The 18,876-nt window shown below is 40.3% G+C and overlaps 1 protein-coding gene and 1 pseudogene across 9 annotated transcripts in view; both read left to right on the top strand.

The window, feature by feature from the left end:
* The window catches only part of ASB2 (ankyrin repeat and SOCS box containing 2), a 164,640-nt gene that overhangs the window by 130,374 nt on the left and 15,390 nt on the right, over positions 1-18,876 (top strand). For all 9 annotated transcript variants that reach the window (XM_072622476.1, XM_072622475.1, XM_072622478.1 and 6 more), the window contains 3 exons: positions 1,034-1,189; positions 5,012-5,257; positions 9,118-9,289. In XM_072622476.1, coding sequence (XP_072478577.1) covers positions 1,034-1,189; positions 5,012-5,257; positions 9,118-9,289 — 574 coding nt within the window. The remainder of the gene's footprint in view (positions 1-1,033; positions 1,190-5,011; positions 5,258-9,117; positions 9,290-18,876) is intronic.
* LOC140513886 (ATP synthase subunit beta, mitochondrial pseudogene) lies at positions 9,762-12,658 on the top strand (annotated as a pseudogene).

An 18,876-nucleotide genomic window follows, 5' to 3' on the forward strand; every position in this document is an offset into this window, starting at 1 on the left:
AGTTGTCTTTTTTCTCTCATGCAACTTTACCGACTTCTTCTAGGCCCTAGGTGAAGAATTCTAATCCAGAACTAGAGCATTAGTGGATTAAATGACATGCCCACAATCAGTCAGGTGGTCAGAAGACTTAAAACACAAGTCTTTCTGATTTTGAATGACCTTCTTATCTACTACACCATGTCTTGTTTTAGAAAGGAAGCAAATGAGCATTTATTAAGGACCTGCTGTGTGCCAGGGACTTTATCATTGTTATCTCATTTGATTCTTATCACTATCCTCATTTTACAGTTGAGGAAACTGAGGCAGCTAGCAGTAACATGTCTTGCCCAAGATAATACAGCTGATAAATATCTGAATTTGAACTCAGTTCTTCCTGATTCAAGGCCATTTTACCACCTAGATGCCTCTGCTTTAGAGATATGGATTGTTATTCTTAAATCTTTAGACTTCAATCCTCTCATTTGTCAGATTCAGAGTAACAGCTTTACCTTCCTCTGAAGTCTGGTATGAGACAGCATTAAACAATCTATATTAAAACATTTAGATAGGAGCATTAGACAAATATTAATATAACATGCTGGTTCATTTCATGTAATTTCATCAATGTTCTTCCTTGAAATCCAAGCCATTCACTGATAAGTAGTATAGGCTGCTTTCTAAACGTTTAGTTTAGGGTATCCCCAAATTCTTAGTTCAGTTTAAAGTTAGTAAAGCTTAAAGCTGTACTAAGATTTTTGAACATCCTGTAAATGTGCGTGTGTGTTCTTGTTGTTCAGTTGTGTTTGATTCTTATTGACACAATTTGGGGTGTTCTTGAGAAATATATTGAAGTGGTTTGCCATCTCCTCCTCCAGCTCATTTTACAGATAAGGAAGCTGAGGCAAACAGGGTTAAGTGATTTGCCCAGGGTCACACAGCTAGTAAATGTCTGAGGGTAGATTTGAAGTCAGGAGGCTGAGTTCCCAGTGCTCTATCCACTGTGCCACCTCTGGTGAGTTTATTGACAAAATCTTTCAAATGATCTTTCCTCTAGCATATCCTGGTGTTATTGATCAACGCACCCTCCAGGAGGAAACGGCCCTTTACATAGCAACCTGTAGGGGAAACCTAGATTGCTTACTTACGCTTTTACAATGTGGAGCTGAACCTGATATTTCTAACAAGTCCCGAGAGACCCCACTCTATAAAGGTGAGTACCTAAAAGACCAGAAATCAGTGAAAATGATGCAGTGTGAACACCCCAGCAATCAAACTTTCAAATACTTCTTGTTCCCTTCAAAGAAAAACTTAGTTTAATCACAGCTGTCATTGCTTAGAGGCATCCTGAAACTCCTTAGGTACAATTTATTTCTACATGCAGAGACCCAGGAATTCCTTTGCAACATCTCCCCCAAGTGGTCATACAGCCTTTGCAGAGAAGCTTCCAATGACGGGCGGTTCACTATCTCACAAACACTTCATTAATGCTCTGATCAGGCTGTTTCGAACAACGATTTAAGCCAAATTTTGCATCCTATGGATTCTCTATCCATTGGCTGTACTGCCTCCTCTGAAGCCACACTGAACAAATGTAATCCCTTTTCCACCAACAGCTGTAGATAGCTGCCATGTTACTCTAAGTTTTCAAGTTAAACATTCCGTTGCTAGGTGGTACATTAGCTAGATTGTTAGACTTGGAGCCAGGAAGACCTGAGTTTAAATCCAGCCTTATACATTTATTAAGCTGTGTGATCCAGGTCAAGTCATTTAACCTGCTTCAACCTCAGTCTCCTCATCTATAAAATGGGGTTAATTCTAACACCTAACACAATTTTGTTGTGAGAACAAATGAGATATCGAGTGAAAGGCTTGGCAAACCTTAAAATACTCCGACAATTATACAAGTTCCATCACCATTTTGAGATCCTTTACCATCCTGGTCATGCTCCTCTAGATATGTTATAGTCTGACAATGTTCTTGCTAACATCTGGTGGCCAGAAATGAGCACAATCCTCCAAAGGTGGTCTCTCCTTCCTCATTTTGCACAGTACACATCTGTTAATACATGGTAAGATCACTTCACTTTTTTGGCTTCAAAGCTACATTTACTTTCATTGACGTTTCAGTGCTCAGCCAGGTATCTCCCATCCTGAAACTCGATTATCAGAGCCCAAGTACAGGCCTTTAATTTGATCCTTATTGCACTTCATCTTGTCACCTCCATCCAGCATTTACTATTATATTTCTAAGCTATTTTATAGAATAATATATTATTAATAATATGAATATCCATGAATAACTATCCAACAATATAAGGTTATCATTCTAGGTAATTTTAATAATGATTCTTAATATAATTATAATGTAACTAGTAATATTAATTGCAATGGCTAATCATATTATTATAGTTAGTATATAATATAATATATATTATATAGCATACATATAATATACAATATAATATATTATATAATAGCTAATCATATTGATTATTAATACTAATATTGCTACATATAATAATGTCATTCACACCCAAGTCATTGACACAACTGTTGAGTGGAATAAGCCTGCAACATGCCATTAAAGATATCCTTTCAGGTTGAAATCCTCAATACTGTTGGTTTAGAATAATTCAAGTACGGACTTTTGACTGAGTCCAAGTTTTACAGAACAAATCTTTTGTTAAGGGGATTTGTTCTGTGAAATTTGGATTCAATCAAAGGACTGCACTTGAGGACCTAGAGGGCTGTGTGTGTCCTCAAGGCCACAGATTGCCCATCCCTGGTTTGGTTTATGTACCTACCTATGAACCCAGCTCGTGTTTCTTTTCCTTGTTCATAAGTACGTTAATTAATATTTTGGTCACAGTCTGCTAAATGCTTTAAAGAGATCAAGTTATACTATTGTACAGCATGTCTCTGGTTCATTTGCTCATCCATTCATTCCCAAGACATTAAATGACTGTGTTCTGTATAAGTTGGTAGGGAAGATTCAGAGAAAATAAGGAGCGGTCTCTGCTTTTACGGAATTTGCTTTCTAACGAGGGTGATAAAACAGGGAAACAAGTAAACACAATAGAAACCTTATGAACCTGGGTTCAAATCCCCTCTCATTAGCTATGTGATACCGAGGAAATAATTTAATCTCTGGGCCTTAGCTGCTGATTGAAGGGGTTGGAATTAGGTGACCTCTGAGGTCCCTCCAGCTCTAAATTTAGGATTTTGCAATGCTCAGAGGAAGGGAGGAAATAGGAATTTGTTAATCACCTACTAAGCAAGGCACTCTGCTAAGTGCTTCCCAAATACTATCCCATTTGATTCTTGCAATAACCCTGGGAGGTGGGTGCTATTATTAGCTCCATTTTTATAGCTGAAGAAATTGAGGCAAGCAGAGATCAGGTGACTGGTTCAGGGTCACACAGCTAGTCACATTTGAACTTAGGTCTTCCAGGCCCAGCATTCTATCCACTGTGCTGACTAACTACTTCTAGGAAGAACAAGGAATTCCTTCTGTCAAATAGGTAGGAGGGTGGTGAAAATCAAGGATGCTGGTAACGTTGCCTCCTCCATCATCTCCTCCACTTTCTGGAATGTGGAGTGGGGAGTGGAAGTGTTAGAACTGGGGAGGGACACTTGAAGTCATCTTGTATAACCTCATTTTACTAAGGGAGCAACTGAGGTCCAGAGGAGAAGTACCTTGCTTAATGTCACAGAGTGAGTTAATGTCAAGATCAGGATCTTCTGACTCTTAGGCCAATGCTCTGTTCTGGCAGTCAATCCAAAACTTACTCATTATCTGAGGTCCGATTTAAGTCCTGCCCCCTCTGCAAATTCAATAAATATTTAACACTTGGGAATATAATAATATAATATATGTAGTATTATGGCTTAATATTAATACCTGGGGATTATAATGAAAGGGAAAAAAAATCCTTGTCCTCAAGAGGCTTACAACATAAAAACAACTATGTTCGAATAAGACATGTACAGGATAAATTGGAGATAATTAACAGAGGAGAGGCATTAGTGTTGAGCGATATAGCGAAAGGTTTCTTGCAGAACGCAGGATGTTAGCTGAGTCTTGAAAGGAGCTCAGGAAGCCTGGAGGAAGAGATGAGAGAGAGGATTCTAGGGACAGGGGATAGTCATTGAAAATATGCAAACAAGAGATGGAGTGTTTGATGCCTATTAGCTCACAGTTGTTCTTTTTCGAATTCTTTGCATTTCCTGTCTAGATCATACTTTGATAATTAGGTACTTTTTCGTGGTTTCTCTTGAACTTTTGTCAAGTATCATTTTTAAAAGTCTCTTGCATTGTTACTTTCCTTTTCACACGTTTACATCTGTCTTCTCCAGTGGATCATAAACTAGTCGGAGTTGGGGACCACAATGTCGTACTTCTGGGAATGTTAATTCTAGCAACTTGGCTTCCTTATACACAATATACACCCATTAAATATCTCATAAAATCTGATCATGTGAATACTACAAATGAAAAGAATTAATTAGCAATAATATATTTGTTTAATTGAATGGAATAAATCCATTGTATAGCATCTATTTTAGTTAAATTCATAACTGTATTAGGTAGTCTTAATGGTAGGAGTAGGGGAATACTCCATAGATACTTAATTCTATTAGATTATAACCTTCATGAGGGCAAGGAAAGTGTCTTATTCAAAATGTCTTTCTGTCCCAGTGCATAGAACATGCTCTTCACACATTAAGTGCTTAAAAATACTTTTAATTTGAGAAAATGTATTAACAGGATGACACTAACCCCATGATCTAGGCCAGAAGCCAGAGGTCCCTAAGTTCTATAATTATAGATAGTATTAGAATACAAACATTAAGATTATTAGACACCATCCTGTGGATCACTGGAGGACCCTCATGACCGTCTAGTGACCTCAAGCCACCTTCTGAAACTCATTTCCTCAGAGGACTAATCCTTTCCAAGCAGACTGTTTTTAGATGACAGACCCTTATCCCATGTTCATCACTCAGCTCATTTGCACTTTTCCTGGTACAGCTTGTGAAAGGAAGAATGTGGAAGCTGTTAGGATGTTGGTGCAGTACAATGCTGATACCAACCATCGATGCAACCGTGGCTGGACTGCTCTCCATGAATCGGTGGCCCGGAATGACTTGGAAGTCATGGAAATTCTGGTGAGCGGAGGTGCCAAGGTGGAATCCAAGAATGCATACGGCATTACCCCTTTATTTGTGGCTGCCCAGAGCGGACAGCTGGAGGCACTGAGATTTCTGGCTAAGCATGGTGAGTGGAAGCATGACCCTAAATATGAGAATCAAAGCATTTCAGAAGTAAGAGAGCCATTAGACCAAAGAAAGTTAGAACTGGAAGATATTGTTGCATCATAGAATTCAAAACTTGGAAAGCAGCTAGGTGGTGAGGTAGATAGAATGAGGGGTCTGGAGGCAGGAAGTACTGAGTTCAAATTTGAACTCACCCTCTTATTAGCTATGCGACCCTGGGCAAATCATTTTACCTCTGAATGCCTGAGTTTCCTCAACTGTGAAATGGGGATAATAATAGCACCTACCTTCCATAGTTCTTATGAGGATCAAACGGGATAACATGTATAAAGTATTTTGCACAGTGCCTGGCACATAGTAGGTGTTTAATTAATGTCAGTTTCCTTCCTTCTTGGACATAATAAACAACTTTTTAAAGCTTTTGTAACTGAGAAAAGTGTTGGTTGTTATCTGGTAAGGTTTGGAGGTTTAGGGTAGAAAGCAAAAATGAAATTAAAAGAACTAGGTAAATTGGTCTGGGCAGATTCTTTCCAGACCATGCCTTTCTCCTTCTACTAGGTAACTAAAGAGTCAGGATCTAGACCTCTGCCTCTCCTCTTGAGGAGAAATTAGATTTCATGAGGTACCTACATTTGAAACCATATCTGAATCAGGTTCAACAATGACTTGATTTTTTTTTTGGTTCTGTTTTGTTCTTCAGCCTAGGGAAATAGAAGGAAAAATTCCAGATCCCTTTTGGTTCAGTGTTTTGGGAAGTTTATGAAAATTATTAATAATCAAGTCCATAAGATTTCTTTTATTTTTATCCCAGAGCCCTTAAGCTAGGATGACCCTAGTTCTTCTGAAGCAAGGTGCAGACTTCTACTGTCCTGTTGGAATTCTGTGTATTTCCAGCTGCCCACTAGCTTCCTCTATTTCACTCTTCCCTTTATTTATCACAGTAAAGTTATGATCAATTATAGTTTGAATATGAAATAAAAAACACAGAAAATAGAAATAGGTAAAATAAATAGAGAAAATCATAGATTTTGCTAGCACCTGCTAGCAAGTTGGGGGAATTCAACCTTTTGCAGCTTTTCTACAGCACTCAAAGAGAGAGGTCACAGGTGATAGTCAATACATTTCAGCCAGCTTTTCCAGTCTCCATCTCTACTCCAATCCTTTTAACAGGTAAAATAGTGGGCAGGAAAGTTCTATTAGTATCAATACTCCATTGTTAATTTCCATTTGAAACACCTGCTATCATACTTTATTGCATTCTAAGACCTAAACCGCTTCTGCAGAGTAGTTCAAAAACTTCTTGGCCATGACAGAAAGTTGGCCTCGTGGCTTAAATTTTGTCATATACTCAGTCTCTCCCAGGGTGGAGAGAAAGTGCTATCTTTCCAAGACTACAATTCCCCCAGAGTTTATAGTTAGATTTGAAAACATTTTCCCCACCAGAAAGGGCAATCAATACAAAATCCAGTTACGCTAATATATATGTATGTAATTGTGTTGGGCAGTGAGGTGGCACAGAGGATAGAGCACTGGGCTAGGAGTCAGGAAGACCTGGGTTCAAATTCATCCTTAGAAACTCAATAGTTGTGCAACCTTGGACAATTCACTTCACCCTGTTTGCCTCAGTTCCCTTATCTATCAGATGAGTTGAAGAAGGAAAATGGCCAAACAGCTCCAATATCTTTGTCAAGAAAACCCCAAATGGAGTTACAAAGTGTTGGATACAACTGAAAAGTGACTGAACAGATGTAATAAAGTTAGGTCAAAAGAAATCTAGCGCTATTAGAATATAACTTTCATGAGAACAGGGACGATGCTTTTTCCAAACTATCTTTGCAGACTAGATCTATTAAGTCCTAACTGCTCAAAAGTCTATGATCCTAAAAATTTTGGGAGACAGGAAAGAAACTAATAACCAGATTTACAGATGAGGAAATTAAATTTTCGGAAAACTATGGAATTTGCTCAAGTTCATGTAAGCAATAAGTGGTGGAGCTGAGATCTGAACCTGGATTTCCTGGTTCTAAGTTTCCGATGGTAGAAAAACAAAGGAAAATAAAACCTTGACATAGGCACAAATGAATTCTCAGAGGTTGGTTTTTCAGTTCAGTTATTCCATAAATCATCAATTTTATGTTTTTCCTTCTTAATAAAAAATAGCCTTCTTTGTTCATTGCCATCCCCATACTATTTCTAGCAATGACATTTTAAATTGCCAAACATGGCCTGGGCATTTGGGTCAAGGGAATGCAAAAGTTGGCAGGCAGCTGTTATGCTCAGATAAACATCTGATGGGTTTAGCAAACATCCGAACAGAGCAGAGAGATTTGTTCACTGGTTTAGGGCAAATATGTACTGACCATCTGGAGAAAGAGCCACAGGAGTTGGTCCCTAGAACTAAGGAGATGGGATGGTGGAGGACAGAGACACATGTTAGATGATGTCAAAAGTCAGGTGTACTGCAAACATACATCCTGTTGATCCTGTGTGTACTCCTCCCTCCCTCATCATACCTTCATATGCTATGTTCATTTATAAATAAAAATGTTTTTCTTGGGTGAGTGAACAGCTTGTCTGACCAGGATGAAGTTTGTAAGGGAAACTGATAGAGAGCTTTGACGTTTTGTTTTGAATTTTACAGTTAGAATTCAATTAAATAAGCATTTATTGTACCTATTAATTATGTTGTTATTCAGTCATTTTTTCAATCACGTCTGACTCTTTGTGACCCTGTTTGGGGATTTATCAGCAAAGATACTGGAGGGGTTGGCCATTTCCTTCTCCAGATCATTTTACAGATGAGGAAACTGAGTCAAACAGAGTTAAGTGACTTGTCCAAGGTCACACAGCTAGTATGTATCTGAGACCATATTTGAACTCAGGTCTTCCTGACTCTTGGCCCAGGGCTCCATCCACTGCAACACCTAATTGTCCATTCTAGGTATAGGGGACAGCTATTAAAAAGGTCCAGAAATAGAAGACAGAATGTTGTGTGCTGGGAACAGTGATTGGAGATCACAGAGTATGTGGAGACAGGAAGGGGCTATGTTGTTAAGTGTTTTAAATGGCAAATAATTTTATATTTGAAAATAGAAATAGAAAACCACTGCCTTTATTGAGTAGAAGGATGACATGCTCCGATCTACACTTTGGAAAAAAATTACTTTGGCTGATTGACTCCACTGAGTGGAGATGGGAATAGGGGGAGACTCAAAGTAGGCAGATAATTTAGAAGATCCAGCGTAGAGGGACAGCTGGGTGGCACAGTAGATAGAGCACTGGCCCTGGAGTTGGGAGGACCTGAGTTCAAATTCCACCTCAGACACTTACTAGCTTTGTGACCCTGGGCAAGTGACTTAATACTGATTGCCTCCAAAAAAACCCCAGAACAAAAAATAGTCCAGGGGATAAGACTTGAGAATCTCAACCAAGATAGTAACTCTTGAGTCAAGGGAACTCATCTGAAACTACAAGAACAGGCAACTGATTGCATGTGTGGGGTGAATGAGTGAGGAACTAAAGGGGATGCTAAACAGAATTGTGATTTGAACCTCGGTTTTGTGGTTTCAGATTCAGTGTACTTCTTCGGGTTCCAAGGTCAGCATCCTGTGGGGACTCCCAGTATGGGGGTCTGTGGGGCCTTAAATTACCAGTACAAGATGTACATGTCTTCATCAAATGTACTTTCCTCTTAGATGGGAGGGACCTGGGAGAAGAGAGAAACCTTGGGAGCCTGTCAGGGAGAAACAGATACTGAAATAAGAGGAAAGACCAGGAAGTGGCACCCCAAACAGACTTGCCTCCTTGCCAATTTTGCCAAGGTCTTCAGAGCACTAGACTCATCCTTTTGTTCTTGGCTAGGTGCGGACATTAATACTCAGGCCAGCGACAGTGCCTCAGCACTCTACGAAGCTTGTAAAAATGAGCATGAAGACGTGGTGGAGTTCCTCTTGTCTCAGGGAGCAGATGCCAACAAAACCAATAAGGACGGGTTGTTACCTCTTCATATCGCCTCCAAACGAGGCAATTACAAGTGAGTTGAGAGAACTTTATCTCTCCTACATCCCCATCTCCACCCTCTGTCTCCCTTTCTACCGTTGTCTTGGAGAGTTAGTCATTGATCTGACAGAGGAAGAGAATTCTCTCTCGAGTTGGAATAAAAGGGAATTGTTACTGATTCTGTTATGCCCTAAACTGCACACATATGAAAACCCTACCCTTAGGGAACAAGATAGTGATAAGTGCTTTATGTGTGTAGGAAGGGGGGAATCATTCAGAGGATCATAAGATATTACAGTGGGAAGAAACCTTAGAAATCTCATAGGTTCTTAACTTTTTTTGTGTGTCATGGAACCCTTTGGAGGTTCAAAATAATGATTTTAAAATACATAAAATAAAATGTGTAGGATGACAAAGGAAATTAATTATATTGAAATATAATTATCGGTTGAGCCACGCTGTCACTGTCTCTGCACCGAGTGTTGTTGCCCCAAACCCAGACCTTGATGCAGGTGGCTCCTGCCCAGATCCTGCTGGCCCAGGACCATGTGGCCATGACATCTTCCGCCCCCAACAGCGGGGCAGCTAGCGGGCTCATCATGGCGGCCATCGGGGTTGTGGTGGCTGTGCAGTTCGATGGGGGACTGCCTCCCATCCTCAATGCCCTCGAAGTGCAGGATAGGGAAACCAGGCTGGGTTCTGGAGGTCGCCCAACATCTGGGTAAGAGCACAGTCCGGACCATTGCTCTGGATGGTACTGAAGGACTGGTGTGGGAAAGACAGTATTGATTATGGAACTAATCAACAATATTACCAAGGCCCACGGTTGTTATTCCATGTTTGCTGGTGTTGGTGAACAGACCTGAGAAGGCAATGACTTGTACCACGAGATGACTGAGTCTGATGTCATCAATCTGAAGGATGCATTGACATATGGCCAGATGAATAAACCACCTGGTGCTCGGGCTTGGGTAGCCTTAACTGGTCTCACTGTGGCTGAATACTTCAGAGACCAAGAGGGTCAAGATGTACTGCTTTTCCTTGATAATGTCTCACGGATCACTCAGGCTGGCTCGGAGGTGTCTGCTTTACTAGGCAGAATCCCCTCTGCTGTTGGTTACCAACCCACTTTGGCCACTGATATGGGCACCATGCAGGAAAGAACTGCCACAGCTAGTAAAGATTCTATCACCTCTGTGCAAGCCATCTATGTTCCTGTTGATGACTTGATTGACCCTGCTCCTGCCTCCACCTTTGCCCATTTGGTGCTACCACTGTGCTGTCCAGGGCCATTGCTGAGCTGGGCATTTACCCTGCAGTGGGTCCTCTGGACTCTACTTCCCTGATCATGGACCCCAACATTGTTGGCAATGATCACTATGATGTGCCTGAGGTGTGCAAAAGATTCTGCAGGACTATAAGACCCTCCAGGATATCATTGCTATCCTTGATATGGATGAGCTGTCTGAAGAAAACAAGTTGATAATGTTTTGGGTCCAGAAAATCCAGTGTTTCTTGTCACAGTTGATCCACGTTACTGAGGTATTCACAGGATACATAGGGATGTGGGTACCCCTCAAAGAAACCATTAAGGGGTTCCAGAAAAATCTTGACAGGTCAGTATCACCATTTCCCAGAGCAGGCCTTTGGTATGGTCAGATTCATTGAAGAAGTTATGACAAAAGCTGAAAAACTGGCTGAAGAGTACTGTTGAGCAGTCACCTGCATCTGCCACCCATCCTCCAATTTCACTTGTCTGAGAACACTACCCAAGAATTTTAGTTGGAAAATCTGTGTGCTGTCTGAAAGAATATTTAAACTGTTGAATAAAATGTACATCTCACAGCCCCCCAAAAAGAAATATAATTATCAAAATACTAAAAAAACAATTTCATGGACCCTAGGTTAAGAGCCCGTGATTCTGGGACCAGACCCCAACATTGGCCCTGCTACTGCTGGGGACCAAAGGTAGCTCTTTCAAGACACTTTGGAAGTATCTTGAATTATGGAGGGGTCCCAGGTAGTAAGAGGGTGATGCTGCCCCAGGACCCACTAGTAAGGATGCAGGATCAGTATAACCCTGGCCCAGGAGCTGTCCAGGTTGGAGGATAGTATGCATAATATTTTCCTGATATTAGGTGAAACCAAATGTCCACCTGTCTCAAATATAGTCTGTGACGCTCCTGAACTAGCTCTCCCTAGAAGATTATATTGTTGTGGTTCAGTTGTATCCAATTCTTGATGACCTTGTGGACCTTAGCATGCCAGGCCCTTTTATCCTCCACTCTCTTGAAGACTGTCCAAGTTCATGTTCATTGTTGCCATGACACCATCTATCCATCTCATCCTCTGCCATCCTCCTTTCCTTTTGCTTTCAATATTACTATCAAAAAGCCAATAACAAAAGATAAAACTCAACCAATCCCAAATGAAGGTGACATCATGGTGCAACAGCTGTTTGAAGAATTTGGCAATAGGAGGCCCTCTTCAGTCTGTAGTAGCAAATGTCCCTGAAAAGTGTCCTCCCACCATTTCTCAGGGTATAAAAGTTCAGACAATTTGAACACTGGCATATCTAATAATTCATCCAAAGCACTAAAAGTGGTACTTCTGACTCTTGAAAGTGTTAAATGTGACCATGGGCAAGTGACTTAATCCCCATTGCCTCAAAAAAAAAAACAAAACCCAAACAAACAAAAAACCAAAAGCAAAAACAAAAAATAGTCCACAGGATAAGATTTGAGAGTCTCAACCAAGATAGTAGCTGCTGAGTCAAGAGGACTCATCTGAAACAATAAGAATGAAAAACTGGAAATCATCAATTATCCTGAAGTTTATTTTGTGGATCCAAATGCCAAGAAAAGGCATGGTGTTATTGGTGGCCCCAGCAATGGGAGCTATGCTGCTGCTGAGGGGCAGCTATATTTATATACCTTGAGACCACCTGATATGCGAGGTACTGAAAACCATTCATGAAAGCAGCTTTGGTCAGGGAGCTCAAGCCTATGGCCACAAATTTTACCAGTCTGTTGTCTTGAAGATAGTTCACAATGAGAAGTGCTTTCATCGACAAGCAGCTGAGGAAATTAAAAACCAGGATAAAACAGTCAGCATGAAAGCTTTATAGTCTGGAACCAAGTCTATATGGCCTTTGGACTGCCAAGCATAGACCTCAATGAGCTGATCAAAAAATGCAAGTTTCAAGGGTTCAGTGTCCAACAGGTACACAAATTTGCTCACTCTCTCTTGTAATCCCTGGATACTCTCCACAAAAACAAGATCATGTGACCTGAAGCCAGAAAATTTTCTTCTAGAAAACAACATGGCTGCAGGGTAGCCAAGGTTATTTTCTTTGGGTCCAGATGTTTTTGAGGACCATAAATTCTACACATACATCCTTGTCTTTACAGAGCACCAGACGTCATCTTGGGAAGTCGATACAGTATACCTATTGGAGTTTTGACTGCATTCTCACAGAATTTTTGACTGGACAGCCTCTCTTCCTGGAGAGGATGAGGAAAACTAATTAGCTTATATAATGGAGCTTCTAGGGATGACCTCTCCAAAACTTCTCAAGCAAGATAAGCATAATACTTTATCAACTCCAAGGGCCTGATATTGTACTGTGACTACTCGGGCAGATGGGAGAGCGGCCCAGGGTAAGAAGTGAAGTCCCCCAGGACACAAAAGGATGTGATTACTTGTTGTTTATAGAATTCTTGAAAGGATGTCTTCATTGGGACCCCTCTTGACCCCAGTTCAGGCTTTGAGACACTCTTGGATGCCCAGACCTCTCCTTATAAACAAAATATCAGGAGAATGGATAGTAAATCCTGTGAATTCTTTCCAGGGATCAGATTCCAAATTACTTCCAGTCACTGGAAGAGACAACAAGCTTAAAGCTGACTTAATGTCAGAAACTAATGGTAGCTCACCTTTGTGTTATGTGCTACCTAGGCAGCTGGGTGGTGCAGTGGATAGAGCACTGGACCTGGAGTCAGGAAGACTTCTCTTCCTGAGTTCAAATTTGGCCTCAGACACTTCTAGTTGTGCGACCCTGGGCAAGTCACTTCACCTTGTTTGCCTTAGTTTCTTCATCTATAAAATGAGCTGGAGAAGCAAATGGCAGACCACTCCAGTATCTTTGCCAATAAAACCCAAATGGGGTCATGAAGAGTAAGACACAACTGAAATGACTGAGCAACAAGTATGCTGCCCAAACTTATCAGCTAGTAAAGAGTGATCTGTATGAAAATACACACAAATGATATTTTAATCATCCTGGAAGACTGCAAAATGGAAGATATTGTGTCCTTGGAGGCCCTGTTTTTATCAGACAAAATTTTTTTTAAAGGTAAAATTTTTTTATATCTATAGAAATGAACTTTTCAAGGGCTAACTACCTCACCACATTGTTTCAGTCACATTGGAGTACCTATTAAATTACTTTTTGTAGGTTAATAAAAGAGCCCCTAATCCAATGATGATAATGATAGCTAACATTTATGTAGTACCTACTATGTGCTAGCCACTGTGCTAAACACTTTACAATTATTATCTCTTTTGATCCTCACAAACATCCTGGGAGGTGGGTGCTTTGATTAACCCTATTTTATTAAAAATAATAATAATAACAGCTAGAGGGGGCCATATTCAGTCATCCTGATCTATATCTGGCCATTGGTTGTAGATGTCTTTGAAGGAGAAAATGAGACCAGTGACCTTGCACAGCCCTCCTTCACTTAAATCTAATTCACTTGCAAGTCATGGCATCGCCTTCCTGACGTCATGGTCCTTTTCAGGAAGGAAAGACAAACAGCAGTAACAGCTACCATTGTATATTGCTTACTATGTCATATTGTTTGCTCTATTTACATAATACTTCCTATGCCAGGCACTGTGCTAAGCACCTTGTCATTATCATTTCATTTGATCTTCACAACAATCCTAGGAGGTAGGTGTTATTGTCCCAGACCGCAGATGAGGAAACAGGCAAAAAGTGGCTAAGTGATTTGCCTAGGGTCATCCCCCTGCTAGGAAGTTTCTGAGGTCATATTTGAACTCAGGTCTTTCTGACTCCAGGCCCAGCACTCTGTCCATTCCATCACCTGGCTACCATTCCTTATGGATAAAAAAAACAAACCCAAAAAACAAAACCCTCCATCAGTGCTACAACTTTATGTCTTAAAAGCATTGTCTGCCTATCTACAAGCCTGTCCTTACCGTCCATAAGCACTTTGAAAGCATTAAAGCTCTGTAGTTAGTAATAACAAAATTAATATTCATCTAGACAGAACTCATTTTGTAAATGAGGAAATTGAAGCCCAAATGAGTTAAATGACTGATCCAAGGTCATACAGCAAGTTAGTGGTAGACTTAGCTAGATGTCCTTTCTGTTGTCCCTATTTTGAGCCCAGGACTAGGAGATAGGAGACTTGCATTCGAATGATCATGTTAGCCATGCAAACCTGGGAAAGTCTGAACTTCAGTTTCCTCATCAGCAAAAAAGGAATAATGGTACTTGTCCTTCCTACTTGTGACCAAAAGCATTTTGTAGACCTCAACATGTTATAGAAATAGGAGTTAACACTTATCAGCTGAGGTTCCTGGGGAAAAAAAATGTAAATATTACTCAGTTTTTCCAATTGCCCTATTACCTAATGCCTCCTTTTTTTTGGTGGAGAGATAAATATATTGTATAATTACTTCTGTTAATGAAGGTGGGGATGGAGGGATGATGCAAAATAATAGATGATTCAAGAGGTTTTGAAATGCTTTCAGTGACAGACTTGTAAATTTGTTTGTTCATGCATTCCTTCAGACACTAAGTTGCAAAGCAGGTTATGATTTGTGTTGGCAGAGAGAATCCTCCCTACCCTAAGGAAGTCACAGATCCATTAAAAACACCAACACCAACAACGCACACAAAAATAAAACTTTGTGCAGAACCTCTTGCTGGACACTGAGGGATCCACCATGTTCCAATAAGACAGATTACTTATTTCTAACGCACCTCTGTGCCTGACCTCAGATTCCTTCTAATTTGACCTTGATGCTGATCCCCAGCTGTTTGACAATGCTTGGGTTTTTTTTTGCTCATTTGCAAAATGGACAGTGAACTCAGATATTCTGCTATGGGTTTCCAATTTCTACCTACAAGTAGAAATTTAAACAAATTGGACACATGAAAATCCACATACACACAAAATATATGGGAATAGGAACAATTCTTTGCTTTACATGTATGCCCTCTGCAGGGTTCTTTTAAATGTCAAGATCTCCCAGTATGTTCATGATATGATTCAATTTAGAAATATTTGACTGGCATAGAACTTTGGAGACATTGATTTCAGTTGTAGAAAGTTGCCTGTAGTGGGCTGGCTTAGTGGATAGACCACAGGACTTGAAATCAGGAAGACTATGGTTCAAATTTGCCTCGGGCACTTAGTAGCTGTTGTGACCTTGGGCAAGTCACCTAACCTCTCTGGGCCTCAGTTTTCTCTTCTGTAAAATGAGAGGGTTTGATTCAGGTCACTTACAGCTCTAAATCCATGAGCCTATGAATCTATTAACATGCCTGAATTATGTGGTGTTCTTAGACTTATTCTTGGCTCAAAGCTCTTTCCATAGTTATAATTAATATAACTAATGACAAGGTCCTATCTCTTTCACAGGTCAAGTACAGACCTGACTTTTTTCATTGGTGTGAAATGAAGTGTTAACACACTGTATCTTGAGAGCAGCCAGCACCACATGTATTTTAGAAAGGACCAGTCCTTCTGCCAAGTAGACAATCATTATTAACTGCTCTGGTATTTGGAATGCTATCTTCCATGGTGAACCCTCAGGAGTCACGCGAATTTAGTGTGTAATTTTATAGGAATGTCCTATTCAGACTTTGAGCAAAAGCATGAAAACTCTATTACATAGAAATGACAACAATACATTTGCTCTTGATTTCTATGGTGTTTGTCTCTTTGTTTATACCCTCCTTGATCAGGGTCTGAGAGAGAGGCTGAGCCTGGGATTTCATTGGTCCAGGCAACTCCCGAGATGAGGAAACTCCTTCTATTGGTATAGGTTCAGCCACTCAGTCTGGTCAGTTGATAAACATTTACCAAATGCACACCATGTGCCAAGAACTGTAAGAAGCATGGGAGATACAAGAAGAGGCAAAACGAGCTCCCATTCTACTGGGGGTAATACAAGCAAATAAAACATATACAAACAAGCTAGAGACAGGAAAAAGACAAAAGGATTAGAAGAGGGAAGTTGTTATTATCAAGTCTTGTGTCCCCATTTGGGGGTTTTCTTGGCAGAGATACTGGAGCAATCTACCATTTCCTTCTCCAGCTCATCTTACAGATGAGGAAACTGAGGCAAACAGGGCTAAATGACTTGCCCAAGGTCGCACAGCTAGGAAGTATCTGAGGCTGGATTTGAACTCAGGAAGATGAGTCTTCCTGAATCCAGGCCCAGTGCCCTCTCCATTGTGATGCCTAACTGCAGGTATCTCCACAACTTTTAGTCTTAGAAAGCTGACCCAGAAAGTAAGAGATTAAGAGATTTGCCCAGGGTTACATAATAGGTTTGTGTCAGAGGCAAGTCTCAAGGTCAGGCCTTTCTGATTATTTTCTTTTGTGTGTGTATATGTGAGAGCAATTGGGGTTAAGTGACTTACTCAGGGTCACTCAACTAATAAGTTATAAGAGGTCAAATCTGAACTCAGGTCCTCTTAATTCCTGGGTTGGTGTTCTCTCCATTGTACCATCTAGCTGCCCCTATGTCTTCCTGATTCTAAGGCAATTTGTCTACTAGGTGACAATGCTTTCCACTGAGTGTGGGACCTGTGGATAACACTGACAAAGAAGCCGTGTTGCTTCAAAATTCCCAGTGCCTTTGATACCATCCACACCTTTATATCCCAACAAATAAATCCTTTCCTTTCTCTAGACCTCAATTTCCTCATCTGGAAAAAGGGGGAGTCAGCCTTGAACTAGGTTCCTAACTTTTTATTGGTGAAACCTGGGACCCCTTCTCAGAAATATCTGTAAATAATTGAAAGAAATGCTCGATTTCAGCTAGAGGTTAGTAAAAATGAAGATGCAATTTTTTTTTTATTTTTAATTTTATTAGCATCCAAGTCCATGATCGCCCTGGAATCTATCCATGAACTACATATTAAGAACCCCTGGACTAAACGATCTTGAAGGTCCCTCTCAATCCTGACCTTCTACTTTCTACATTCTACATTCTAAGGTCCCTTCTGGTCCTAACCTTCTCTGTTTTCTGTGCTAAGATTTTGGTCTTAGCAGAGATCAAGTGAAATATTTGTAAAGCCCTTAGCCCAGTGTCTGACACTTAGTAGGTGCTTAATAAATGCTTGTTTATCCTTCTCTTGTTCTAAGGTCTATTCTAACATTCTGTGGTTCTGTTTTTGCCAATTTCCATCTACAGGTGTTTCTTACTCAAAGCAGATTGATTTATGAAAATCCACATTCACACAAAAGATTCATTAGGGTCATTCTTTCCTTTCTATGCTTTTCCACAGGGTTTCTTTAAATCTCCATGGTGCTCTTCTAGTATGTTTACAATATGAATCATTTCATAAAAATTTAATTTATACACAGCTTCCTTCATCTATTGCTACCCGGTGAGGTCCTTCCATACCTGCAGAACAAAGACAGAAACATTATTTATTGTCAAATAATCCAAATAGCTAATAGTAAATGGAGGCCTAGGAAAAGGAGAGGGAAGGCATGTGTCCCCCCTGCTCATATCTCTGGAGGTTAAGAGAAGGCCAGACAATATTTACTTGGGAGAACACTTGGGGACAAATCATTCTATGAATACAGATAAGTTTCTAATGGGAAACTGTATTTTTGTTTTATTTTCTCTAGAGGGGAAAAATGCTGAAGGTTTGTAGGGGGTTTTCAATGTCATTCTCCCATTCAAGGTTCTGAGAACCCTAGCAACGTGCCCTCCCTCTCTTCTAAGAAGAGAAAGGAAATGAGTGGAATGTTGCTTTTTCTGAGGCACAGTTTCTACATCTGTACAATGAGGAGAAAAATACTTATACTACACACTTAACATATGTATACATATATACACACATAGATATGTATGTGTGTATATACATACATATATGTATGTATATGTGTGTATATATGTATGTATGTCTGAGAATTAGGGCCACTTAGAGGACCACTCTCCCATATGTTACATATGAGGAAACTAAGGTTCAAATAGGGAGAAATGACTTGCCCATGGTCATACACCTGTTAAGTAGAATAGCCAAGATTACACCCTCATTCTCTTTACCTCTGAAGCTGAGAAGTTATGGATAGCACAGTGAACTTGAAGTCAGACAGACCTTGGTGCAGTTGGGTGATGCAGTGGATAGAGCACTGGCCTTTGAACCAGAAAGGTTCATCTCCCTGAGTTCAAATCCAGCTTCAGATACTTATTAGCTGTGTAACCTTGGGCAAGTCACTTTACTCTGTTTGCCTCAGTTTCCTCATCTGTAAAGTGAGCTGGAGAAGGAAATGGCAAACGCTCCAGTATCTTTGTCAAGAAAAGTCCAAAATGGCGTCATGAAGAGTTGGACAAGAGAAAAACTAC

The sequence above is a fragment of the Notamacropus eugenii genome, chromosome 7 (assembly GCF_028372415.1).
Source record: "Notamacropus eugenii isolate mMacEug1 chromosome 7, mMacEug1.pri_v2, whole genome shotgun sequence".
NCBI lineage: Eukaryota > Metazoa > Chordata > Mammalia > Diprotodontia > Macropodidae > Notamacropus > Notamacropus eugenii.